At 42.1% G+C, this 22893-nt stretch overlaps 1 protein-coding gene across 14 annotated transcripts in view; it reads right to left on the minus strand.

Moving 5' to 3' along the window:
• DCDC2 (doublecortin domain containing 2) overlaps positions 1–22893 on the minus strand; it is a 123389-nt gene that overhangs the window by 46728 nt on the left and 53768 nt on the right. For all 14 annotated transcript variants that reach the window (XR_005593895.1, XR_005593897.1, XR_005593896.1 and 11 more), the window contains 3 exons: positions 18185–18331; positions 15906–15960; positions 12323–12506 (listed from right to left, as the gene is read on the minus strand). Coding sequence is in view for 11 of the 14 variants with exons in the window: in XM_039523816.1 (XP_039379750.1) it covers positions 12323–12506; positions 15906–15960; positions 18185–18331 (386 nt within the window). In the remaining 3 variants the exon portion in view is untranslated. The remainder of the gene's footprint in view (positions 1–12322; positions 12507–15905; positions 15961–18184; positions 18332–22893) is intronic.

Below are 22893 nucleotides of genomic sequence, written 5' to 3' on the forward strand. Positions count from 1 at the left end.
GGTAACCCTCGCACACAGACACACACACACCCGACACTGGCCCTCACTGCCCTCCTCCCCCTGTAGCTTCCCATACTTCCTCCTGTGAAAACCTTCCGTGCATAGCCCCTTTCACCACAGACTTCTCAGTGCTCAGGTGTGCTGATGTAAGTGGCCATGTTATGTGCCACCAGCTCCTTATTCCAGCTATAAACTGACAGAAAGCATAATTTGATAAGCCAATTTGGTCACTGGTGGAAAAAATGTGGGGATGAGCATGAAACACAGGCCAGATACCCTGGCAGAAATGGGCTGTAGGGATGTTCATGCACTGACCCGTGCATTCAATAAATCCATCTCTTCCTTCCAACCCAGTATCATCTCCCACTTCCAGTGCACAAAAGGCAGAATTTGACTTAATATATTTGGAAGTTTCCTTCAGGATAAGAGTCCTATAATGTAATTTATTTTTTTAAATCACATTTTAGCACAAAAAGACTATCAAAGTACCTGTTTAAAAAAGTTTGATTCATCAGTGTGTTTAAATTGATTTACAATTCCCACTCTGGGAGCAATATCTCCGGAGACTAATACAAGTTAAATAATTGATTTGAGGTAAACCAGAAGGGGGTAAAAAAAGACTACTTTTTATTTCACTGTCCCATTCAACCTCAAAAAGGCTATCGATTTACCAATATTCTTCACTAACAAATGCATGCTGCACTGCAAACATCTGTTCTCCTAAGTTACTGCCAGAATCCCTATAAATATGAATTTCCTACAATTTACCTTTCACGAGAACACCTATCAGTTGCTTCACAGCATGAAAAGCACAAAAAAAGGCATTAGGAAAACATTTCTATAGCAAACCAGACTGATACTGCATTTACATGGCAAAAGAAAACTATTACACTGCAGGCAGTAAAAGCCTCATTTTAGAGATATTGGGGGGAAAATAACTTAATTCACTTCTGCCCATGCCATTTGAGAACTGTTACATTTTTTTCCTGTCAGAAATAAAATGAACATTTCACCACCTACTGCTTAAAATTGCCAATTAAAGCTATTTAAAATAAAAGTCTATATTATTCAGAAAGTCAGTGTGTAAATAGGAACATAGAAACTGCTTTACTGGGTCAGATTCATAGTCCAGCTAGTCCAATATCTTGTCTCTGACTGAGGTCAGCACCAGATGCCTTAAGGCTTAGAGGAAGATGCAAGAAGTCCCTCAGTATGCTGATGTGGAATAATCTGCCCCCATGACGCTCACATCCTAATCCCTAACAGTTAGGGACTGGTTTATGCTCTGAAAAATGATGTTTTATATACCTTCCAAAATTTGTTAGCATTAACCATTTGTTAGCATTAACTATTATAACTCTGGATATTCTTATTATCCATATCAATGTCTGATCCATTTTCGAAACTTGCTAAATTTTTGGCCCCAACAAAATCCAATGGCAGAGAGTTCCACGCTCGTGTAAAAGAAAGCATTTCCCTTTATTAATTTTGAATTTGCTACTTTTAATTTTCACTCAATATCCCTTTGTTCTTGTGTTATAAGACTGGGGGAACAAAAGTACCTAATCTATCTTCTCCACACCATTCATTATTGTATATACTTTTATCATGTCCCCTCTTTTCTAAGGTAAACAATCCCAAATTTTTCAGTCTCTTCATATGTATTTTTCCATGTCCCTAATCACATTCTTTTTCCTTCTTGGAACCGCCTCTAAATCTATAATATCCTTTCTGATATGGGGTGACCGGTAGTGCACACAGTATACCAGCAAAACCAGGTCATACCACTGACTTACATAATGACATAATATTTTCCATATTATTCTCCATCCTGCTCCCTATGCATCCTAAAATATGACTTGCTTTTTTGACCACAGGTGCACAATGAAAAGAGGTCTCTATTGAGCTGCGTACAGTGATTCCCAGGTATCCGTCCTGAGCTGATACAGTTAACTTAGAATTCTGTAAGGTATGAGTTGCACAACCTTTTCCCACCAATCTGCATCACTTTGTATCAATACTGAACTTCACCTACCATTACATTGCCCATGCACTTCCCTTGGTTAGGTCCCTCTGATGTTCCTTACAGACTTCTCTTCACTTGACTAACCTAAAAAACTTCATCATCTGCAAATGTTGCAACCTGACTGCTCATCCCCCTTTCCAAATCATTAATAAATATATTAATGAACATCAGAACTAATATTCTGCTGTTAACTTCTGCCATGATGAAAACTGACCATTCAATCCTGTCTCTGCCAGTTTTTGATACATGACAATAGTTTGCCTCTCACCTCATGATTACTTCGTTTTTTCAGTAGACTTTGTTACAGTTCAGAGCAACTGCACCTGTATTTCCCCCTCAGTGGTCCAGCAAGGGCACCAGCTCTCAACTTCCAGCTCCCCACCTGTCACCTTTCTTGAGACAAAAACCACATCTCACTCCCTTCTGACTGGCATATTTCCCAGCTGCACAGTGTTATTCCCCGCAGAGACAGGCCGCCCAAGCACACCTACTTGCTTTCTCTTCAGAGACAGATAGCTGGAATTGCTACAATTCTAAGTTACCCACACAGCATATCTTATGCAAGCCGATTTATAAGGTAAAAGCACTATGGAGAAAACATTTTTAAAACAATAAAGAACCTACACACAAGCTAAAAAGCTTACCAGAGATCACCCCAACTCTAACTGGGGCTCTGGCAGGAACAGTCCTTCAAAACCCCACCCAAGAGGTTTCTTTTGTGGGTCACAAGTTCATCACAGCCTCAGCTCAGAACTAGCACCCAGTCTTATGGGGCCTCAGTAGGACATGTCTTTCCAATCCTTCCATAAGGACTGGGGTCCTCTGTGGACCAGAGGTATTGTCCTTTTGCTGGATCAGGAAGAAGGCCTTGAGCCAGTTTAAAACCAAACTATTTTTATCCAAAAATCCTTTCTTTGTCTGTTGGTCCCTAGAGTATCCACCTTGCAAGGGGGATGGCTTCAAAGGACAGATGACAGAGGAAGTACATCAGCATCCCCCTCCTACTAGAGAAAGTACACACCCCACAATAACACATACACAATTACATTTTTAATACAATGGACCCCAAAGGTATTAACCCTAACTCCATAAGGTTTATCTTAAGTCCATAAAATTTGTTCATATTACAGGATACTGTCAGTCTATCACAGCCTCTTCTGAGGGTATGTCTATGCTGCAGCGGGGAGCGTGCCTCCAGCCGGGAGAGACAACACACACTTGCTTCGCTCCAGGTAACGCAATAAAAACAGCAGTGTGGACGTTGCACCATGGGCAGCAGCACAGGCTAGCCACCTGAGCTCAAGCTCATACTCTGGCAGCTAGCCCACACCGCTGCCTGCACTATGTTACACTGCTAACTTTAGCACAGTAGCTCACACAGAGCTCACAAGCGTCTGTCTATGGGCTGCAAGACACACTGCCAGCTGCAGTGTAGACACATACCCTGAGGGATCTTCTCAGAGGCCTTTTGAATTTATAAACCAATTCTCCTTTATCTACTACTTTATCAGCATCCCTATTTATCTGTACCTATTACCACACTGACACTTCCAAAGAATTCTAGCAGATTAGTGAGACACATTTTTCCTTTGCAGCAACCATGTTGGTTAGACCCTATTTAACTATTTACAAGCTGGGTGCAGACATTACCCCAGTAAATCTAAAACCTTTCTGCAAACCCTTGTAATAAAAACAGAGCCCTGAAAGACTCCGTGATAGAACAGCCACAATGGATTTTAATTTAGTTCTTTAGCAAACAAAACACCAGAATATTTTCTATGAACACTTTCAGTGCACAGAAACACAGATAAGCAATTGGAGACTAGGAAAGATACGTCATATATTCAGATTAAGATGCCATAGAATTTATGGTAATTTACTACTTACAGCTTTTACGGTGCAATTGCCTATTGCTTGTTGTTAGTATTGTGTTAATAGGCCCTAATCCTGTGTAGGCCCCAGAGCCCGCACAAAGGCCTATTGAAATCAAATCGTGTTTTACCCTTACTTTGAACTAGGGTTGCCAACTTTCTAATCCCACAAAACTGAACACCCTAGCCCCGCCCCTTTCCCAAGGCTCTGCCCCTTGCTCACTACATTCCCCCTCCCTCGGTAGCTCACTCTCCCCCCACCCTCACTCACTTTCACTGGGCTGGGGCAGGGGGCTGCGGTGTGGGAGGGGGTGAGGGCTCTAACTGGGGCTGCGGGCTCTAGATGGGGCCAGAAATGAGGGGTTCAGTGTGCAGGAGGGGGCTCCGGGCTCGGGCAAGGAGTTGGAGTTCGGGAGGGGGTGAAGGCTCCAGCTGGAGGTGTGGGCTCTGGGATAGGGCTGGGGATGAGGGGTTTGGGGTATAGGAGGGGGCTCCAGGCTCGGAGGTGGGCAGAGGAGTTCAGGGTGTGGAAGGGGGCTCTGGGCTGGGGCACGAGGTTGGGGTTCAGGAGGGGGTGAGGGCTCAGCCTGGGGGTGCAGGCTCTGGGGTGGGGCTGGGGATGAGGGGTTCAGGGTGCGGGAGGCATCTCTGGGTTTGGGGGCGGGCTCAGGTATGGGGCAGTGGGTTGGGGGGCAGGCTTAACTCTGGCAGCTCCCAGTCAGTGGCGCAGCAGGGGGGCTAAGGTAGGCTTCCTGCCTGCCCTGACTCCGTGCTGTGCCCTGGACGCAGTCAGCAAGCCCGGCTCCTAGGTAGAGGTGTGGCAGGCGCCTCTGTCTGCACACTGCTCTCACCCGCAGGCACCGCCTCTGCTGGTACCCAGCCAATGGGAGTGCGGAGCCAGTGCTCGGGGCGGGGGCAGCACACAGAACCCTGTGGCCCCCCCACCTAGGAGCCGGACCTGCTGGTCGCTTCCAGGGCGCAGTGCGGAGCCAGGACAGGTAGGGACTAGCCTGCCTTAGCTTTGCAGCACCGCCAACCAGACTTTTAATGGCCCGATCGGCGGTGCTGACCGCAGCTGCCAGGGTCCCTTTTTGACCGGGTGTTCTGGTAAAAAACCAGACATCTGGTCACCCTACTTTGAACTGGTATAAATGAATATAAAACATGCAGAGCACCAGTGAATCAGGCCCATTACATGTAATGGCAAAAGGTACATAATGGAGCAGAAGAGCTTATATCTGCTCTCGAGTATGGATCAAGGTTTGTCTTGGTTTTACCAGATTATCACTATTAGTCTATAAGAATTTGTATAAAACACTATGATAATCATATCATAATGTTCTATATTTCATCTTTTAGAGAATTCTGATTGTCAGAAGCTCTCCCAAATTGTACCAGCAATTGTACCAGCAACCTGAATCGCATGTACAAATGGTTGCATGCTAAAAATGTTATGAGTACAATTTATTACACTTTATTTTAAAGGATTTTTGTTTCCTGGTACATTTGAATTTCCAAGAAGAAGCCTGCCTTTCATTTCTATGAAAAGAGCTACATTATCATCTGGGCTTTGGCCATGACTTGGCATATTGTGTTACATTGGAATAATGTGTTATACAATGGAAACAAATTAGTATGCTGCTCAAGTATACACTCCAGCAGAAATATTTTCATCACACTTATTTTTTTTAAATGACTCCCCCTCCCATGACGAGAAACAGAATTTTTCAAACTTAGCTAAATAATTGTATCTGTAACTCCAAGTAATTTCTATCTCTCTGAAAGCCACTATTTTATCCAGGGAAAATATTCACTGAATACATCATCACACTTAATTTCAAATATGACTGCAAGCTAATATTTGTTATATGCCGCAGGCCATCTTATACATTTACATTTTCATTTTGATGACACAATAGATTAAATTGTGTATAGCAAATTAATTCATTATAAGATGTCAAAAATATGTTTTGATGTGCCATGTTCATACCATCAGCATCTCAAGCAGTACTGTGAAGGATTTATTTAGAGGACATGCAACAAAATGAATGCACCGAGTCTAAATTAAATATACATTGCAATGTTTACTATGCAGCTGTAGTATAGGTAATGCTATCTTCTCTAAGTACTGCCACAGTGTCCTCTAAGTTTGATTGTGTATTTTATGCCTCTGTGGGAAAAGAGGATTTTCTTTATTTTTCAGATAATATGGGAGCATTTCTCTGAAATCAGCATGTGAGCAGATACCTTTCCTAACCTGCTTTAAAACAAAAGCTACATACAGTGTATGGTCAAAAAGTCACCCCTTTCCTGGAGTTTAGTTTTATTAATAAAGTAGTTGCCAATAACAACGTTTGGCTTCAGCCTTCTCCCCAAGTTTGGTGGTGACCGTTGCTGCTGTCACCCAAGCTTCCTGCCTCAAGACTTCTAAGATTTGGTCTCTCTAGAGTGGTTCTTCTACTTCCCTTATATTTAAATTGGAAAACGAGGCACCTGCCTCAGTAAGTCAGTAGTCCACTGAAGTCCACTGAACTTTTTCCCAACAGGATCAACTCCTGGTAACAGGACGGGGCTTTTCAAAGAAACACTGCCAGACTATTACATTGTCAGAGGATCTAGGAAATGAGTGGGCAGGGAAACTGAATTAACCTCTCTCTGACAGAGACAGGTGCCCCAGAACTTGGTTTAAGCACATGCGGTGCTGCAGTCGCTGCTGTACCTTTTCTGTGGATTGCATAGAGGCCTCTAAGTTTACAGGGCTCTCAGGCACTTTTATGATCATTACAATCATTACAAGAAAATAAAAAGGACACACAGAAGAAAATCTTACTACAAAACATCTGCTCAGAATCCTGTGTAATGTCAAAGCAACTTCTATGTGACAAGAACAACCTTTTATTTAGAAAAATGCCATGGTGGGACTACTACCTTCCAAGAGTTAACAATGCAAACCTTCTAATTGAAAGAATACCTGCCATCAGCTCCTCAAATAAAATTATATGTCTGGGACCATAACTAGCAGCTGATCTTAAATCAAAATCTAGTAATGCTGGCATTCTATCTGACTGCTCTTGACAGCAGAAAAGATCATACGTCGAGATGTGGGACAAGTACCAAGAAAAGCTGAAGAAAAGAAGCCATAGCATCATGAAGTGGCCAAAATGAAATCTGAATCTTCTAATTAAAAAGTAGAGTTAAGCTTAATTGAAAAATAAGTGTAAAAATATATAATGGAATAATAACACAGTCCTTGTTAAAATACATGACATGACTAGAAATTATTTTGAAATAGCAGTCACATGATGAGAATCATGCAGCTGCTTCCTGGCTATTCTTTCATTTGATCCGGTTGAACAACTATCAGAGCATTCAGTAAATAAAACATAATTCCATGGCTGGTGGCAAGAGGGAAGTCTACAACTGCTTCTGAACAGTCCTTAACCAAAGACTCACCAGAAAGAGAAATGTTTTTACAGTCTTAGGATCCATTCCAGCAAGTCAATGGGGACCCATGCAAGTGCAGAGGTTTCTAGGAAGGGGACCTTAGACACTGCTTTTTCTGTTAGCACAGCACTACTGTACTTTCAGTGTGGGCTATCTAGTGTCATTTAACCACAGGCAAAGTCCCATCTTTACTGTAATGGCTATTAGAAAGGATTCAGTTTGAACTCTGAATGGCACTACTGTCTGCAAGCTGTGTGTCTGATCATAACGTTTGTTATTATTTAATTAAATATTAGATTTTAATTTCAGCATGAAAAAGAAATAACAGGATATTTTTGAAAAAGTGTTGGTGAGTCATTTTTACCCTGCACAGGTCTTTTCTGAAGCCTGCATTTTATGGATCATTTTGCACATGGGCCAGTTTTTGAGGTGTGGCTTGCCATCTCAAATTGTCCTGCAGTCTGCATGACCTATAAGGACAGAGTCAAGACAGCCAGCAGGCAGGGGGAGAACGATCTGGAGGCTGGGCATCAGTGGCTTCATGTGTGCCTCCATCAGCAGCTACCTGCAGGGCAGACCTAGCTGCAGGAGCTCAGTTGCAGTCATTTCCCACAGCAGCTGCCTTCAGGGCCCAGCTAAGCCCAACCTACAGACAGGCACATCTCCGTCCTCCCAGTCCCCTACCACCAGCAAAGCCTTGGACTTATCTGTCTTCACACTTGGCCTTGTGTGCCTTCACACTAGGGTTAAAGTAAGGGGAACAGAGAGGGAAGCACAGTCCTCCCTCCTTCATCTAAAATTAGAGAAAGACCTGCCCTCTCCTCAATATAGGAAGCTCAGCTCCTTCAGAGCTCGCCCTTCTCTTTGGCTGATGCAAGTCACCAGGCAGGGAAATCTTACATGAAAGCAGCGTTGAGTCGTCGCACCACCACACCCCCCTTAATCGTCTCTTTTCCAAGCTGAAAAGTCCCAGTCTTATTAGTCGCGCCTCATAAGGAAGCGATTCCATAGCCCTAATCATTTTTGTTGCCCTTTCCTGAACCTTTTCCAATGCCAATATATCTTTTTTGAGATGGGGCGGCCACATCTGTACGCAGTATTCCAAATGTGAGTGTACCATGGATTTAAAGACTATCATAGAGTTACTGTGTGTGTCTTTGTTTTGTAACAGGTGCCAATCAAGAGTATTGTAAAGTAGCCTTCAAACTGAACAAGTTAGTGTTGTTAACTAAGATTGTAGAACACTGTATATGGATGTGTGTCTACCACAGTTAATGATTTCATACTGCCTTTCTAGTTCTAGATGTATACATACATAAATGAAACCAAGTGTGCAAACTTCTTGAACTGCACTCAGTCTATATAGTCTGTCATAAATGTAGTAATTTATTCTAGATAGTTAATCAGATCCTGGGGCTAGTATAATTAATTGGAAAATAGGTTAAAAAGGTTGACTACTATAGATCCATTGGGAAGGAGACCTTGGTAATTGGCATGTAAATAATTGATTAAATTGTCTTGTGATCTAGCTTTGGATTGTTCTTACTCTTTTGTTAGCAAACTGGAGCTGATAACCAATTAGCAGAAGTGAGGCCCTATTTTGAGGGACTCTTATTCAAAAATCCAAACAAAGTCACCTTCCCAAGATAGTAATTGAGTATCATTGTTATTTTCTTTTGTGGTCATGTGATTTGATTCTGAAAATCTGAATGGTTATCTTGGCCAGTTTTCTAGTCTGTTAGCCAAACCAGAGTCCAATACTATTTTTTCATTCTTGTATCCCAGGGATTGGCAACCTCTGGCACACTGGTGGGCCAGGCCAGTTTGTTTACCTGCCATGTCCGCAGGTTTGGCCGATCGTGGCTCCCACTGGCCGCAGTTCGCCGCTCCAGGCCAATAGGGGCTGCGGGAAGAGAACTGCGGCCAGTGGGAGACGCGATCGGCCAAAGGTTGCCGATTCCTGTTGTATCCTATGCTGTTAGTTGCTATTATTAAGGATATTTAATAAACTGTATAAAACTACATTCAACTCTCAACTCCTTTTTCTTTAGTTAAGCAATCGAAATTAAAAGAACCCTAAGAAAGGTTGTACAGATAATCAGTTAAGCAGTTGCTTAACTAAGGTTTTGTTTTATACCTTATCTTTCTTACAATGGTGTCTACGTGAATTCAGGAACCCACCTAAAGAAGTGTCTTCAGAACCAGAACCTTTACTTATGAAAATCCTCACTCCAAACAAACTGACACTATCAAATCACGGGGTCAGAGTTACATGGATCAGAGAAGACTGTGTACACTGACTCCTTAACTTGGAACCAGGAACATTTCGTCCCAGAGGTTCAGGTTCAATACACCAAACAGGAGCAGCAGCGGCTCCAGGCACCAGCGTTCCAAGCACGTGCATGGGGCGGCAAGCCGCGAGGGGCGCCCTGCCAGTCCCTGCAAGAGAGGCAGTCAGGCTGCCTTTGGTGGCACGCCTGCGGGAGATCCGCCGGTCTCGCAGATTCAGCGGCAATTTGGTGGCGGGTACGCCAAAGCTGCGGGACCGGTGGACCTCCCGTAGGCAAGCCGCCAAAGCCGCGGGACTGGGGACCTCCCGCAGGCAAGCCGCCAAATCCGTGGGACCGGGGACCTCTCACAGGCAAGCTGCTGAAGGCAGCCTGACTGCCGTGCTTGGGGCAGCAAAAAAGCTAGAGCCGCCCCTGAACAGGAGAGTGGATCAGAACACGTGGATTTTGAGAGCTGCTTTAAGACAACTGCATCAGAGTCTCTCAACACCACTGAGTGCTTCTTTTCTAAGGAGAAGAAAAAGGTACCAAGGCCTCAAGTTAACCAGGATGGAACTGTCTGAACAGAAGATAATTCCTGTATTCTTGGAGACTGATCTGAGGATTTTGAATTAGAGGTCTCTGAGCCCTTAAAAACTGTAAGCCAAACAGACAAAGCCTTCTCCAAGAGCATGGCTTCTCTTCTTGCTTTTAACACCAAGGGCAAAAACTACAAAAGTAAGAGACTCCTTGCAAGATATACCCTTCCGCAGGGCGTTCCAGGTTCTTAACATCTTAGTCTGTGGCAGACACTATTTCATTAAGTGCCGTGCTTCAAGTCTTCTCCAGATCTACCACAATTAAGGCTACGATTTTGTCATGGATATTTTTAGTAAAAGTCAGGGACAGGTCACGGGCAATAAACAAAAATTCACAGAAGCCATGACCTGTCTCTGACTTTTACTAAAAATGTCCATGAGAAATTGGGGAGGGAGGAGGGTCCCCTGCTGTTTGTGTGAGCATGCTCAGTACACCCTAAGTAGCACATTCAGTCAGATAGCAGTTTTTCACATCACACATAAGCTGGTCAGCTGCAGGGCCCCCAATGTCACGGCGGTCGCTGGAAGTCACGGATTCCGTGACTTCTGCGACCTCCGTGACATAATCGTAGCCTCAACCATAATTAAATCTTTATCATCATCTAATTTAACCACTTTAACTACTATCTACTGAATAACTAGTAGTATTAAACTAAATGACATAATCAGGGATAAGAGAATTGTTTAAGAAACTCCTTTAGCAGTGAAAAGCCAGGACCTGAGAACAGGTAGGAAGCAGAGCCTTTGATAACTTCAGCTGGAATTTCAGAATGGTGCATTCAAGGGTGACTACCCTCTATCAGTTAAACCAAGCTGCCAGATTGCAAGTCATGGCATATAGCTTTTAAGAGAGGAATTTGCAGAGGCAATTTCAAGAAAGGGAACCTGTGAAGACGGCCAGTTCTAGGAGGCAGACAGTAAAATTGCTCTTGGTCACTTTTAGTATAATAAGAAAATTCTCTCTTTGTCAAGACACAAACATAGTTTGAACATGACCCATAAATAGCTGGATAATGATGTCAACCTATAGTAACATCGGTACTACAATTCAAGGACATTAGATTCACAACAAAAATAAAGCAGCAATTCTACAACCTTCTTCTAAGAAAGATACCATTATACTACAAAGTGATTCAGAATAAAGGGTTTCATTGATCTTTCAATGCCAATTTTCAAATCTACACCTCAGAAGCAGGAAGTACAATTTGTAAATCACAATCCTGTAAATCACAAACCTTTGCAGATGCATTATTGGATCCAATATGTGAAAGTTATAAAGCATGATGCATAATTATAGCACATTTAAAACAACAGTTTGGGGAAACATCAGAAGTTATGAAAAGTGTAATTTATTTTTGCTGACAGATATTAATTGCTCCATGTTAACAATTTTTGAACCATTATTAATAAGAAAAAAATAGCACACTAATGTCTCAGCAACATCTGTCCAGAGTGGATATTCTTCTAGCTATAAAATAAATTCTTACACCGTAACGGGAAGAAAGCAATTTCCCAAAGAGAACATTTATTATTAAATTTCTAAATTGCTGCCATGACACAGTGGGGAAGCAAATCAGAAGTTGCCTCCAGCAAGTCTGAAGTGTGATTAGTCTCTGCAGCTATTGGCTAATTGGAGTTCTACATTTGTTCTATTCCCTCTAGGTCTAAATCATTTTGTTTTATCAGAACCAAGCAGCCAGCATGGGATCCTCTGGGACATTGTAATGTCCTTGGAGCAGGCCAGCTTTTTTTTAAATTTTTTTTTTATTCAGTGCAGAACAATGACAAAGGGATTCTGATGGTGTTTTTCCATTGGTTATGCCTGTACCAAAAGCATAAAAGGTTGGGCAACCGTAAGTTATTTTGCTTACATTATATATGGCATATACCAAGTTAGTCTGTCTTTTATAAATTGGGCGGAGGCTGTGAATGCTGCATACAGATACATTTGATATGTGATGATTTGATCTGGAAATTAATATGGCAGACAAAGTACACTGAAAATCTGATGACCTCATTATGATTTACACCAATGTGTAATTCCAAATTTTCACCGGAATCTGGCCCTGAGTGTTCAGGAACCTACATGATGTTATACTCCACCTAAGTACTCACCATTATCTTGAAGGATATAAGTTGTTGCTCTTATATTTTGCTTCACTTTTGTGGGTTTGTTAGAAAAACTAATCTTCTCTTGAGTCTGTTCTCTCTTTTCCTTTCTCTTTGGAGGCTGAGGAGATGACACCATGTCTCCTGTGTCATGGGAGCCAACAGTCGATTTAGATTGGCGATCATTTCCCTAAGAAAAATAATTCAGAATTTTCATTGGTGAATATAAGATAGATTTTTTTTAAGTTTCACTGTAAGCTACCTAAGTCATAGTTTATACAGACAACAAATATACAAACAGCTATATTCATTAGCTACCAGTGCTTTTAGATGCTATCTAAAATAATCCAAGAAACCATAACCTTTCATCAACCTGTTGTCAACTCAAAGAAAAAAAAGTCAGTTCATTTAACTCAATTAATGCTGTGAATTCCCTGAGGAAAATCAGGCATGCCTTCTTTGATACAAGATTCATTAATGTGAATTAATACATGCATATGCATATACAAAGTCATTGGATGTTCATAACCAATGTGACTGGTAAATAATTGATCACATGACCAAAACTACATTTGTATGTTGTTCTCCTAAGTATCAACAGCAGATGGCAGAGGCACTGGCAGATATCTGGCATTTGCACTGATGTTCTTCATTGTAGACACCCTGAAAGAGGCCAGCCACCTGCTGCTTCTGAATCACTTCCCCATTTTGCATCTAAAAACTGAGCAGTGGATCTGGACCCATGTCTCTTTATGGAGACTTACTATGGCAAATTCAGAAGACATATTTGAAAGTCATCCTTGAAGGAAGGCAAAATGACACAATAATGCATATTAAAAGGATATCTAGAAGCTGATTTTCATAGGAACCCAGTCCTTCACAGCTCCCATTGACTTCATTTGGAGTTGTGTCAACCTAAGAATTTTCTCTAATTAAGCAGCATGCACTTTTTCTCTTTAATTGACCACATTTAAATTTAACACAATCTTTAGCTTGAAAAAAATGTGACTTCCACATGTTTTTTCCTTAGTTTAAACCAGTTCACAATAATTTTTATAAAAGTTGTATCATAAATATGTATGCAGCGTAGATTACATATTTCAGACACCTATTATGCTATTTAGTTAAATCACAAATGACAAGTAAATTCCACTTGGTACTTTCACTGGGTGCAGCTGTTTGAACAATTCAAACTATTTAATTCTTGAACACTAGAGGGCCCTGTAATTCTACAAAGTGCCAACGTGAGCAGAATAGACAAGGACAGCCCGTTTTTCCCCCTCTGCTGAAGTTGAGAGGAAATACCTATCTTTAAACTAAGGTCTCGGGACTGACTTCACTACAATAACCTTTGCTTTAAACAAAATCCTGTACGTATTATGCACACTGGCATTTTTTAATAAAACATGTTCATTGTGGTTCTTCTGATTTTTATTTAGCCAATAGAAACGTCACCTCGTTTCATTTAAAGATGGTTTTTTTGTTTATTGAAGAATAAGGATATAGCCACATTTCATCTTTCCTTTCAGTGCCTACAAATTCCAAAATTCATAACATAGCAGAGTGCTGGTCCAAATCAGCAACAGCAGTAAAACCGTACGTGCCCATTAAGGCCAATGGAATTCCAGTGATTTACACTAGCTGAGAATCTTGCCCCAGATAGTTAATATCAATACTGCACATTCCTAAAAAGTCTACAGATATTAAAATGTCTACTATGCATCAGTGTGTCAATTGTGCGTTTTTTCATCTTGTCTGCGTTACTTCTCTACATGGGATACAACCATAAAGCAGATAATTCTGAATGTTAGCCATTATTCTCGTTAGCTTCTCGCTTTTTTCCAGACTTGTCATGGTTAAATGAGACTAATAAAAAAAAATGCTAGAATGCTGAAATTCACATACAGTGACCAAAACAAGGAAACTGCACTTGATACTGATGTTTGTATCTTCTATTGACTTTAAACCAAATTGAGTGGAGGCTTTTTTTTTCCTCAATAGTTTCATATTTTCTTTGTGTTCCGTTAGTTGTTGTTTTTTTTTTTTTTTGCAGGGGAAGGGGAGTTCTAGGGGCAGTGGGGTGGGTGGGACAGACTACAGAGTATATACTTATAGACTGTGGGCCTGATTTTTCCACTCCCTTCAACTTCTGTGGTCATTTACCTCTGTGCACAGTGAATGCAAGCAGAGAATAAAATACTACCATTCTGATCTGGCAGCATTTTATACCCACTCTGCACAGGTGTGTAGGTCAGACTAGGTGATCATGATGGTCCCTTCGAGGCTTAAAGTCTATGAGTTTGATGTGTAAATGGCTTACAGGGTGTAAGGCAGTAGAGAATCAGGTTGTGAAGGATTCCTAGAGCATAGGATAGGCAACTCTTTTACAGCCTGATTCAAAGCCCATTGAAGACCATGAAAAGACTCTCACTGGCCTTCGTATGAAGTCTTGATTGTGTATTTTCCTTAGATGCATAAACTGAATTAAAAAAAGAGTCAAAACTTACAAGGATAGTTGTCATAAACAGATAGTTAAGGGTTAATGTCTCTTTTACCTGTAAAGGGTTAAGAAGCTCAGTAAACCTGGCTGACACCTGACCAGAGGACCAATAAGGGGACAAGATACTTTCAAATCTTGGTGGAGGGAAGTCTTTTGTTTGTGCTCTTTGTTTTGGGGGTTGTTCGCTCTTGGGACTAAGAGGGACCAGACATCAATCCAGGCTCTCCAAATCTTTCTGAATCAGTCTCTCATGTTTCAAACTTGTAAGTAATAGCCAGGCAAGGCATGTTAGTCTTATTTTTGTTTTCTCAACTTGTAAATGTTCCTTTTTGCTGAGAGGATTTTACCTCTGTTTGCTGTAACTTTGAACCTAAGGCTAGAGGGGGTTCCTCTGGGCTATATGAATCTGATTACCCTGTAAAGTATTTTCCATCCTGATTTTACAGAGATAATTTTTACCTTTCTTTCTTTAATTAAAAGCTTTCTTTTTAAGTACCTGATTGATTTTTTCCTTGTGTTAAGATCCAAGAGGATTGGATCTGGACTCACCAGGAATTGGTGGGGGAAGCGAGGGGGGATGGTTAAATTCTCCTTGTGTTAAGATCCAAGGGGTTGGATCTGTGTTCACCAGGAACTTGGAGAAAAAGCCTCTCAAGGCTGCCCAGGGAGGGGAAGGTTTTGAGGGGACAGAAAGTGATCCAGACACTGAAATTTCTGGATGGTGGCAGTGTTACCAGATCTAAGCTAGTAATTAAGCTTAGAAGTGTCCATGCAGGTCCCCACATCTGTACCCTAAAGTTCCAGAATTATGAGAAATATCTCAAAGCAACAGTTGGTCTTTGGCTGTGTTTCAGAGATGTTGTATAAAATAAAGAGACCATTACAGCAACAATATTTTCTGATATTTCTTTTGTCTAATTGACACGTGAATAGTTCCATATTCTTCAAGCAGTGATAAACATACCTCCAGGTGGCTCTGGGTTTTATTATCACACATTTAATTGAAACCCAAAGGACAGTGACTTCCCATCTGTTGGAATTAAGCAGAGTTAGCAGCAAAAATCTTTTATTGTTACATTTGCTACTTACACTCCCTTTAGATTTTCGGGATCCCACAACAGGAGGCAGTGAAGAGGCTTTGGAACTGCAGAAACAAATAATACCTTAGGAGTCTGAACATGGTCTATAATGTAAATGCTATATGTGCCTTTATTATAATAAACAATGGTTTGTTTTCCTAACTATGGCAATGTAGTTAATTATTTTATCCAATCTACTATTTTACTAAGAAATCCCACTGATACTGATGTCAAATTCCTATTTGCCAGGTTGCATTTAAATGCCTAATCCTTATCTTATGCAAATAAATGTATTGTAATTCCCATAATGTATACTTCAGTGGTTCTCAACCAGGGGTACGAGCTGTCCTGGGGGTATGCAGAGATCTTCTAGGGAGTACATCAACTTATCTAGATATTTGCCTAGTTTTACAACGGGCTACATAAAAAGCACTAGCAAAGTCAGTACAGACTAAAATTTCATACAGACAATGGCTTGTTTATACTGCTCTATTTACTATACACGGAAATATAAGTACAATATTAATATTCCAATTGATTTATTTTATAATTATACAGTAAAATGAGAAAGTGAGCAATTTTTCAGTAATAGTGTACTGTGACACTTTTGTATTTTTATGTCTGATTTTGTAAGCAAGTAGTTTTTAAGTGAGGTGAAACTTGGGGGTACACAAGACAAATCAGACTCCTGAAAGGGGTACAGTAGTCTTGAAAGGTTGAGAATCACTGGTATATTTTATATGCTGAAAAATGTGAGGAGGTATTCTGTTAATCTGTGCAAGATCCCCCCAGCGCCTATAATTCAAAGTATCTCCACTGACTTCAGTGGAGCAATGCCGATTTATACCAGCTGAGGATCTACCTCAATATCCCTTAGGCTATATCTACACAGTGAGCTAGGGGTGCAATTCTATCTGCACAATGAGCTAGGGATGCTATTCCCTTGCTCGTGTACACATATTTCTGCTAGCTCTTCTTAGTGGGTATGTACTTGGCACAGCTCAGCAGTGCCTCCACTACCACTACCCATGCTACCACAACTACGCTGCTATTTATACTCACGCTAGCTCGATGAGAACTAGCGCAAGTATATGTACACAAACAGGGGAAATCACACTCCTAGCTCGTAGCATAGACATAACCTTAGGCTATGCTTTGCACTACCTTTCCATTCGTGCCTCAAAAATGTTTTTCCCAGACTACTTTGTGTTACTAATTCGCTCTGTATACAGTTCACAAAAGTCAGTATGTATTGCACTGGAGTTAATTTGCAAAATAGGAGAGAAATTTTTATCTCACATCAGTTTCTCACTGGCACATCAGTGGAATTATTCCTGATCTACACCAGAGAAAGTGAGAGAATTGGGCCCAAATTTTTCTAAAGAATTTAAAAGATTGGTCCAATTTTTAAATTACAGTGATCCATCAGATACCCATTATGAGCTCAATCTTGCGAACATTACCAGTGTAGTGCTTATTACTATGGGACTACTCCATGGGACTACTAATGGTAGTTTTGCACCAAGCCCCACAGTGTTCATAGGATTAGTCCCTAAAAGAATACTCATGTGACAGGGGCATTGTCTGGTCCCTGGTGAACAAATGGTTAACTCCAGCTCAGCTCCCTTTTCTCCTTGCACAGGTAGTCAGGGGAAGGGCTGGAAGAGTGTGTAACTGGGAAACAGTGTGTGTGGGGGGGGGTGGGGGAAGAATACCTTTAAGGAAGGTCACGCTCCACACCTGGTCATAGAACTGGCTTACAGCACCTTTTGAAAGAATGCAGCTCCACACACCATACAAAATATAGTGGGCCTCAGCCACTATAAATCAGCATAGTTCCATTGAAGACCATAGAGCTATGTGGATAAACAGCAGTAGAGGAAAAATCTGGATGGGGAGGGCTGAGCCAGAGAATCTCTCTCACGGTGTTCATGTTGTGGAACATAATCTCTCACTTTAATGGTACTTTTATGAGAGAAACACATCCTCCCTTCCTCTCAGTTTCCTTCCTCTCTCTAGTAATATTCTTTGTCCCCTTTTCTTTCTTATGGGCATGAACACAGGTTTTTCAAAAATATAAATACAGGTCTGCTTCTGTGTTACATTTTGTGTGTCTCAAATAATGATTTTGTGTTTGGTTTGTAAACACAATGATTAACACACAAGGACACTAGTAGTATGAAAATACACACACACACACACACACACACACACACACACACACACACACACACACACACACACACACACACACACACACACACACACACGTGTATAAAGAGAGCTTACCCCTGAGGTCTTCTTATTGTAGATTTGCTAAACAGTAGATCACCATAAGGCAACTTCTTAAACTTGTCTCTGCCCACTGCAACATAGAACTGCCCATTCTCCAGATCTGACCCACTCTGAACAAGTTTTCCATCTAAAGTATAAAGCCTGGCAAAACATTAATTGCAGTTTCAATTAGATTTCCTAAGTGAATTGAAAAGCTAGTGTAACCTATCCACTTAAAAATCATGACTGATTCTTTTCACCCTTAATTTACTGGACTTCAAAAGCAGAGCTATAACAGTTGTCATACAAATACCACTATACCCCCAAAGAATCAAATACAAGGAAAGAAATATCAAACTAACCATCCACATCACAACTTGGATCAAGCCGCATGGTACTTGGGATCCAAGCAGGTGAGCAGAGAAATCTAATTTGGGATTGATCTCTCATTGTCATGGGTGAACTGTGTCAGCTAATGAAACGAGAATTATTGGGAGACAGATAGAGACCCTCTATCCAGTAACTGGAATAAGTATAAGAACTACTGGATTTTTGTACTCACAGAAACTTTATTCTCTAGAGCTACATGTGATCTGTTCCACTGGCTCTCAACCTTTTTCATTCCAGGACCCTCTTTTCCATATCAAGATTCACTTCCCATCCAGCTATATGGAAAAGGCAAGTAGGTCATCACCCCAAGATTCAGAATCCATCTTCTATTCATTTCAAGTGTGAACATAATTATGCATAGTACTTTTATTCACACAGGGTATCTATGCTGGATTGGGCTTTTTTTGTTGTGGGGGTATTGTTAATATATTAATAGGTAACTATTACATTATAATAGCATTTCTCAAACTGGGGACACTTCGAGGTCCCCAAGCATGCCCTGGGGCTCTGCAGGCCCCATTGATCAACTCCTCCCCCTCTCTCCCAGTGCCTCCTGAATGCTAAAGTCTGGAGGCACAGCAGGGCTAAGGCAGGCTTCCTTCCTGCCCTGCACTGCCCAGTACCCAGGCGCCGACTCCGCAGCTCTCATTGGCTGGGAACTGCGGCCAATGGGAGCTGTGGGGGCGGTGCCTGCGGACATGGGCAGTGCATGGAAACCCCGAGCCCCACGCCTAGGAACTGCTGCCAGAGAGATGTGTCAGTCACTTTCTGGAGCCGCCTGAAGTCCCAGAGTCCCTCCCAGGGTCCACAGCCTGCACCCCAACCCCCTACACTAGCTTGGTGAAAGTGAGTGAAGGTGGGGGAGAGCGCGTGACAGAGGGAGGGGGGGATAGAGTGAGTGGGGCCGGGGCCTCAGAGAAGGGGCAGGGAAGGGGCATGGCCTCGGAGAAGGGGGCAGGGCAAGGGCTGCACGGGGGGCCTTGGGTGGGTCCCCAAAAATTTTTAAATCAAAGTGGGGGTCCTTGGGTTGCTAAAGTTTTAGAACCGCTACATTATAGCAAGGAACAGTATGTATAAAACAATTCAAATACCAAGAGCTAATGTCTGTGTTGTACCAGAGGGATCTTTACCATAATAATCTCGGTATATGGAGTAACAGACTATTGTGTGTACACATGCATTTACTGAGGGTGAAGGAAGAAACTTGTTGCTTGGGGATTTCTATTTCTCTTCTGTCAGAATCACCTCATTTCCAAATCTCTGATTTTATACAAGAAAGATCACAAGGGGGTGGAGGGAATCCCTCTATACTAAACAGGTTCTACCCTGTGCAGCATGTTCCACAATTCAACAACAGGAGAATGTTTACATAATTAACTTTAACATTCAAACATCTTTATTTAAGAAGCCTTCTAGAGGGTGTGTGCATGTTATCCACAAAGTGCACGTACAGCAAATGGATGCACACTACACAGACACAAATATTAATTTTTCAACAAGTCCACCTCAACAAGCTTTTTTCCCAACTGATATATACAGATATGTGCAAGATGACAGAGCTGATCTAAGTCAGAAAATTCTGTATTTTATAAAAGAGAAAAAGCTACTTTTTACACTAACTTCTGATGTCAGTATTAGGCAGATGAATCCATTGCCCTTTGAGGCCAGACATACACTTGGTTTAATCTTGCATGAAATAAAATTAAAAAAGCACAATTTGCAAAAACACTCTGACATATTTTTGTAACCCATAATGCATCATTAATCCCCCAGATGTGGAAGTTCCTCAGTTTTCTAGGTGCTATAAATTGTATACTAACAGAGGCAACGTTTTTGTTCTTATTTTATATTAACATCAATCTCAGCTTTTAAACTTTGCTGTTTTCTTGCATATCTAGTACGTCATCCCAAATGCACTTCCACTACTACGAAGTATACTTAGTGGTTATTTTTAAATACAAACATTTCAAGGTAATGGCAGCACTTGAAAAAAACACTTATGCTTCATTGCCACATAAAAGCAACCAGTAATGATGAAACAACATTAATGAGCAAACAAGCCCACAAAGACAAGGAAACCTAAAATCAATAAGGAAACTCATTTCTGAATTCACCTCATTGTGTTTGTTAGACCACACATTGTTTGGAGAACCCTGGAAAACAGGAAAATTAATGTAGCTTAGGAAATAGAATTCTGCCATCTAAATGTCAATGGGTGTGGATATGGGTGTATTAAATAGATCTTTAACTTTGTCTAATGTATACTTTTCTGCTTTAAATGCCATTTTTGTTGTTCTTTTTCAATGTTGTCAGCCTAATGAACCACCTGAAAACCTTAATAACAAATATCTGGCAGCCTCTAGCTAAGTTTCTCACTAATAATAATAAAGCCTAATAATTGAATTAAACATAATCAGCTGTTTAAAGTGAAAACAATAACAATGCATTTAACAAAGGAAGTATCAGAGGGGTAGCCGTGTTAGTCTGGATCTGTAAAAGCAGCAAAGAGTCCTGTGGCACCTTATAGACTAACAGACGTATTGGAGCTTGAGCTTTCTTAGGTGAATACCCACATGCATCCGACGAAGTGGGTATTCACCCACAAAAGCTCATGCTCCAATACGTCTGTTAGTCTATAAGGTGCCACAGGACTCTTTGCTGCTTTAACAATGGAACTTCATTAAAAAAAATTATTACAGACCTGCCAAGTATCACATATGTTGTGTGACATTCATGCCTACAGCTTTTTCCCCATCCACCCAGTCATACCTGCACAAAGCTGGTTTCTCATGTTATCCCTGTTAGGCATCAGAGATCCCCTGCAGTGATTCCTTCTGGGGGATGCTGTGGTGGCTACTCTGCAAGGAGCCTCGCTCTCTGCTACCCTTCCTGCATCTGAGCCAGAAATGGGGAGCCAGGAGCAGAGGTGATGGCAGGGACACAATGTGAAAGGCTGGTGCCTAGGCTCCTTGCCTTCCACAACCTTGCCCACCCATCAAGCTGCTTCAGGCTCCCAATTACCACCTCCCTCTTCTCTCACCTTGCCTAGACACACCCCACATCATCACCAACTCCCCCAACCAACTCACCCGTCCTGGCATACACCCCCGATGCCACACCTTGCCCATCACCTCCAGGCACCCTGTACCTCCCATAGGTACCACATACCCCTCAGGCATAGGCGATGTATGGGGCGACTTGGGGGGTCAAGTGGCCCCCTCCCAGATTTTTGCTTGGCCTGCTGGATGGAGAGAGAGGGGCTGTGTCCTTTTCCCACTGCACCTGTCCCCCAGCACACTCGGCCCCTGTCCCTGGCAGCCGGGCCCAGGTGGGGAGCAGACAAGGCAGGCCCACAGCCACTTCCCACACACCCCACTCCAGGTCACTGGTCTGCACAGCACGGTGGCAGCCTGCAAGAGCCCGGCTGGGGAGACAGCGGCAGTGGGCCGCACCCCCTGCCCAGGCCCGGCTGCTGGGGACAGGGGCTAGGCTGACCAGACAGCAAATGTGAAAAATCAGGATTGGGGGGGGATAATAGGAGCCTATATAGGACAAAGACCCAAAAATCGGGACTGTCCCTATAAATTCAGGATATCTGGTCACCCTAACAGGCAGAATGTGCCAAGGGGCAGGCGCAGCAGGAGAGGGACACAGTCGTCTCCCCTCGTGCAGGTAACTCTGGTGGGTTGGGGAGAGCGTGGTGGCCCCAGGTTGGGCTCAGGGCAGGAGGGGCTGCTGGGCAAGGGCGACACATGGGGAAGTCCTGTGTCCTCCCCCTTAGATTGGGCTCCTCCCCCCAGCATTAGGAGGCACGAAGTCGTTTACATCAGGGACCTGGCAATACCTGATTCAAGGTACTGCCGATAGGCTCCCATCTACCTCGCTCATAGACTCCCCTCCTTCTACTGCTCTACATGTATTTGTTTGTAATTCCCCATCCTTCCTGCGCCTGCCCCCACTCTTGGGGAGCTTGGCAGGAGAATCAGTGACTTGATAAATGTCATGCATGAAACCACAAAACTTGGCAGCTATGTTGTTAATGATGCGGAAAAGAAAAACAAACACCACACATGTAGTGTCATTCTTGTAATTCTGTTTTTTCTTGTTTAATAAGAAGTTATATCTTTCTGGCATCAGTGGTCTCACAGGATGACAACATAGTGACTATAAACCACAGCAATTAATTTGTAACTTATTAAGGAACAATGATCACTTTACTAACTTATTTAATATGTATTCCTAGCATTTTAAGGAACAGAATATGAAAACTAAGTTAATAGGAAACCAGAAAAGGAAAACACTGAATGGTTCAAATGCCATGCATAGACACCAAC

Source organism: Mauremys reevesii, linkage group 2 (genome assembly GCF_016161935.1).
Source record: "Mauremys reevesii isolate NIE-2019 linkage group 2, ASM1616193v1, whole genome shotgun sequence".
Lineage (NCBI taxonomy): Eukaryota > Metazoa > Chordata > Testudines > Geoemydidae > Mauremys > Mauremys reevesii.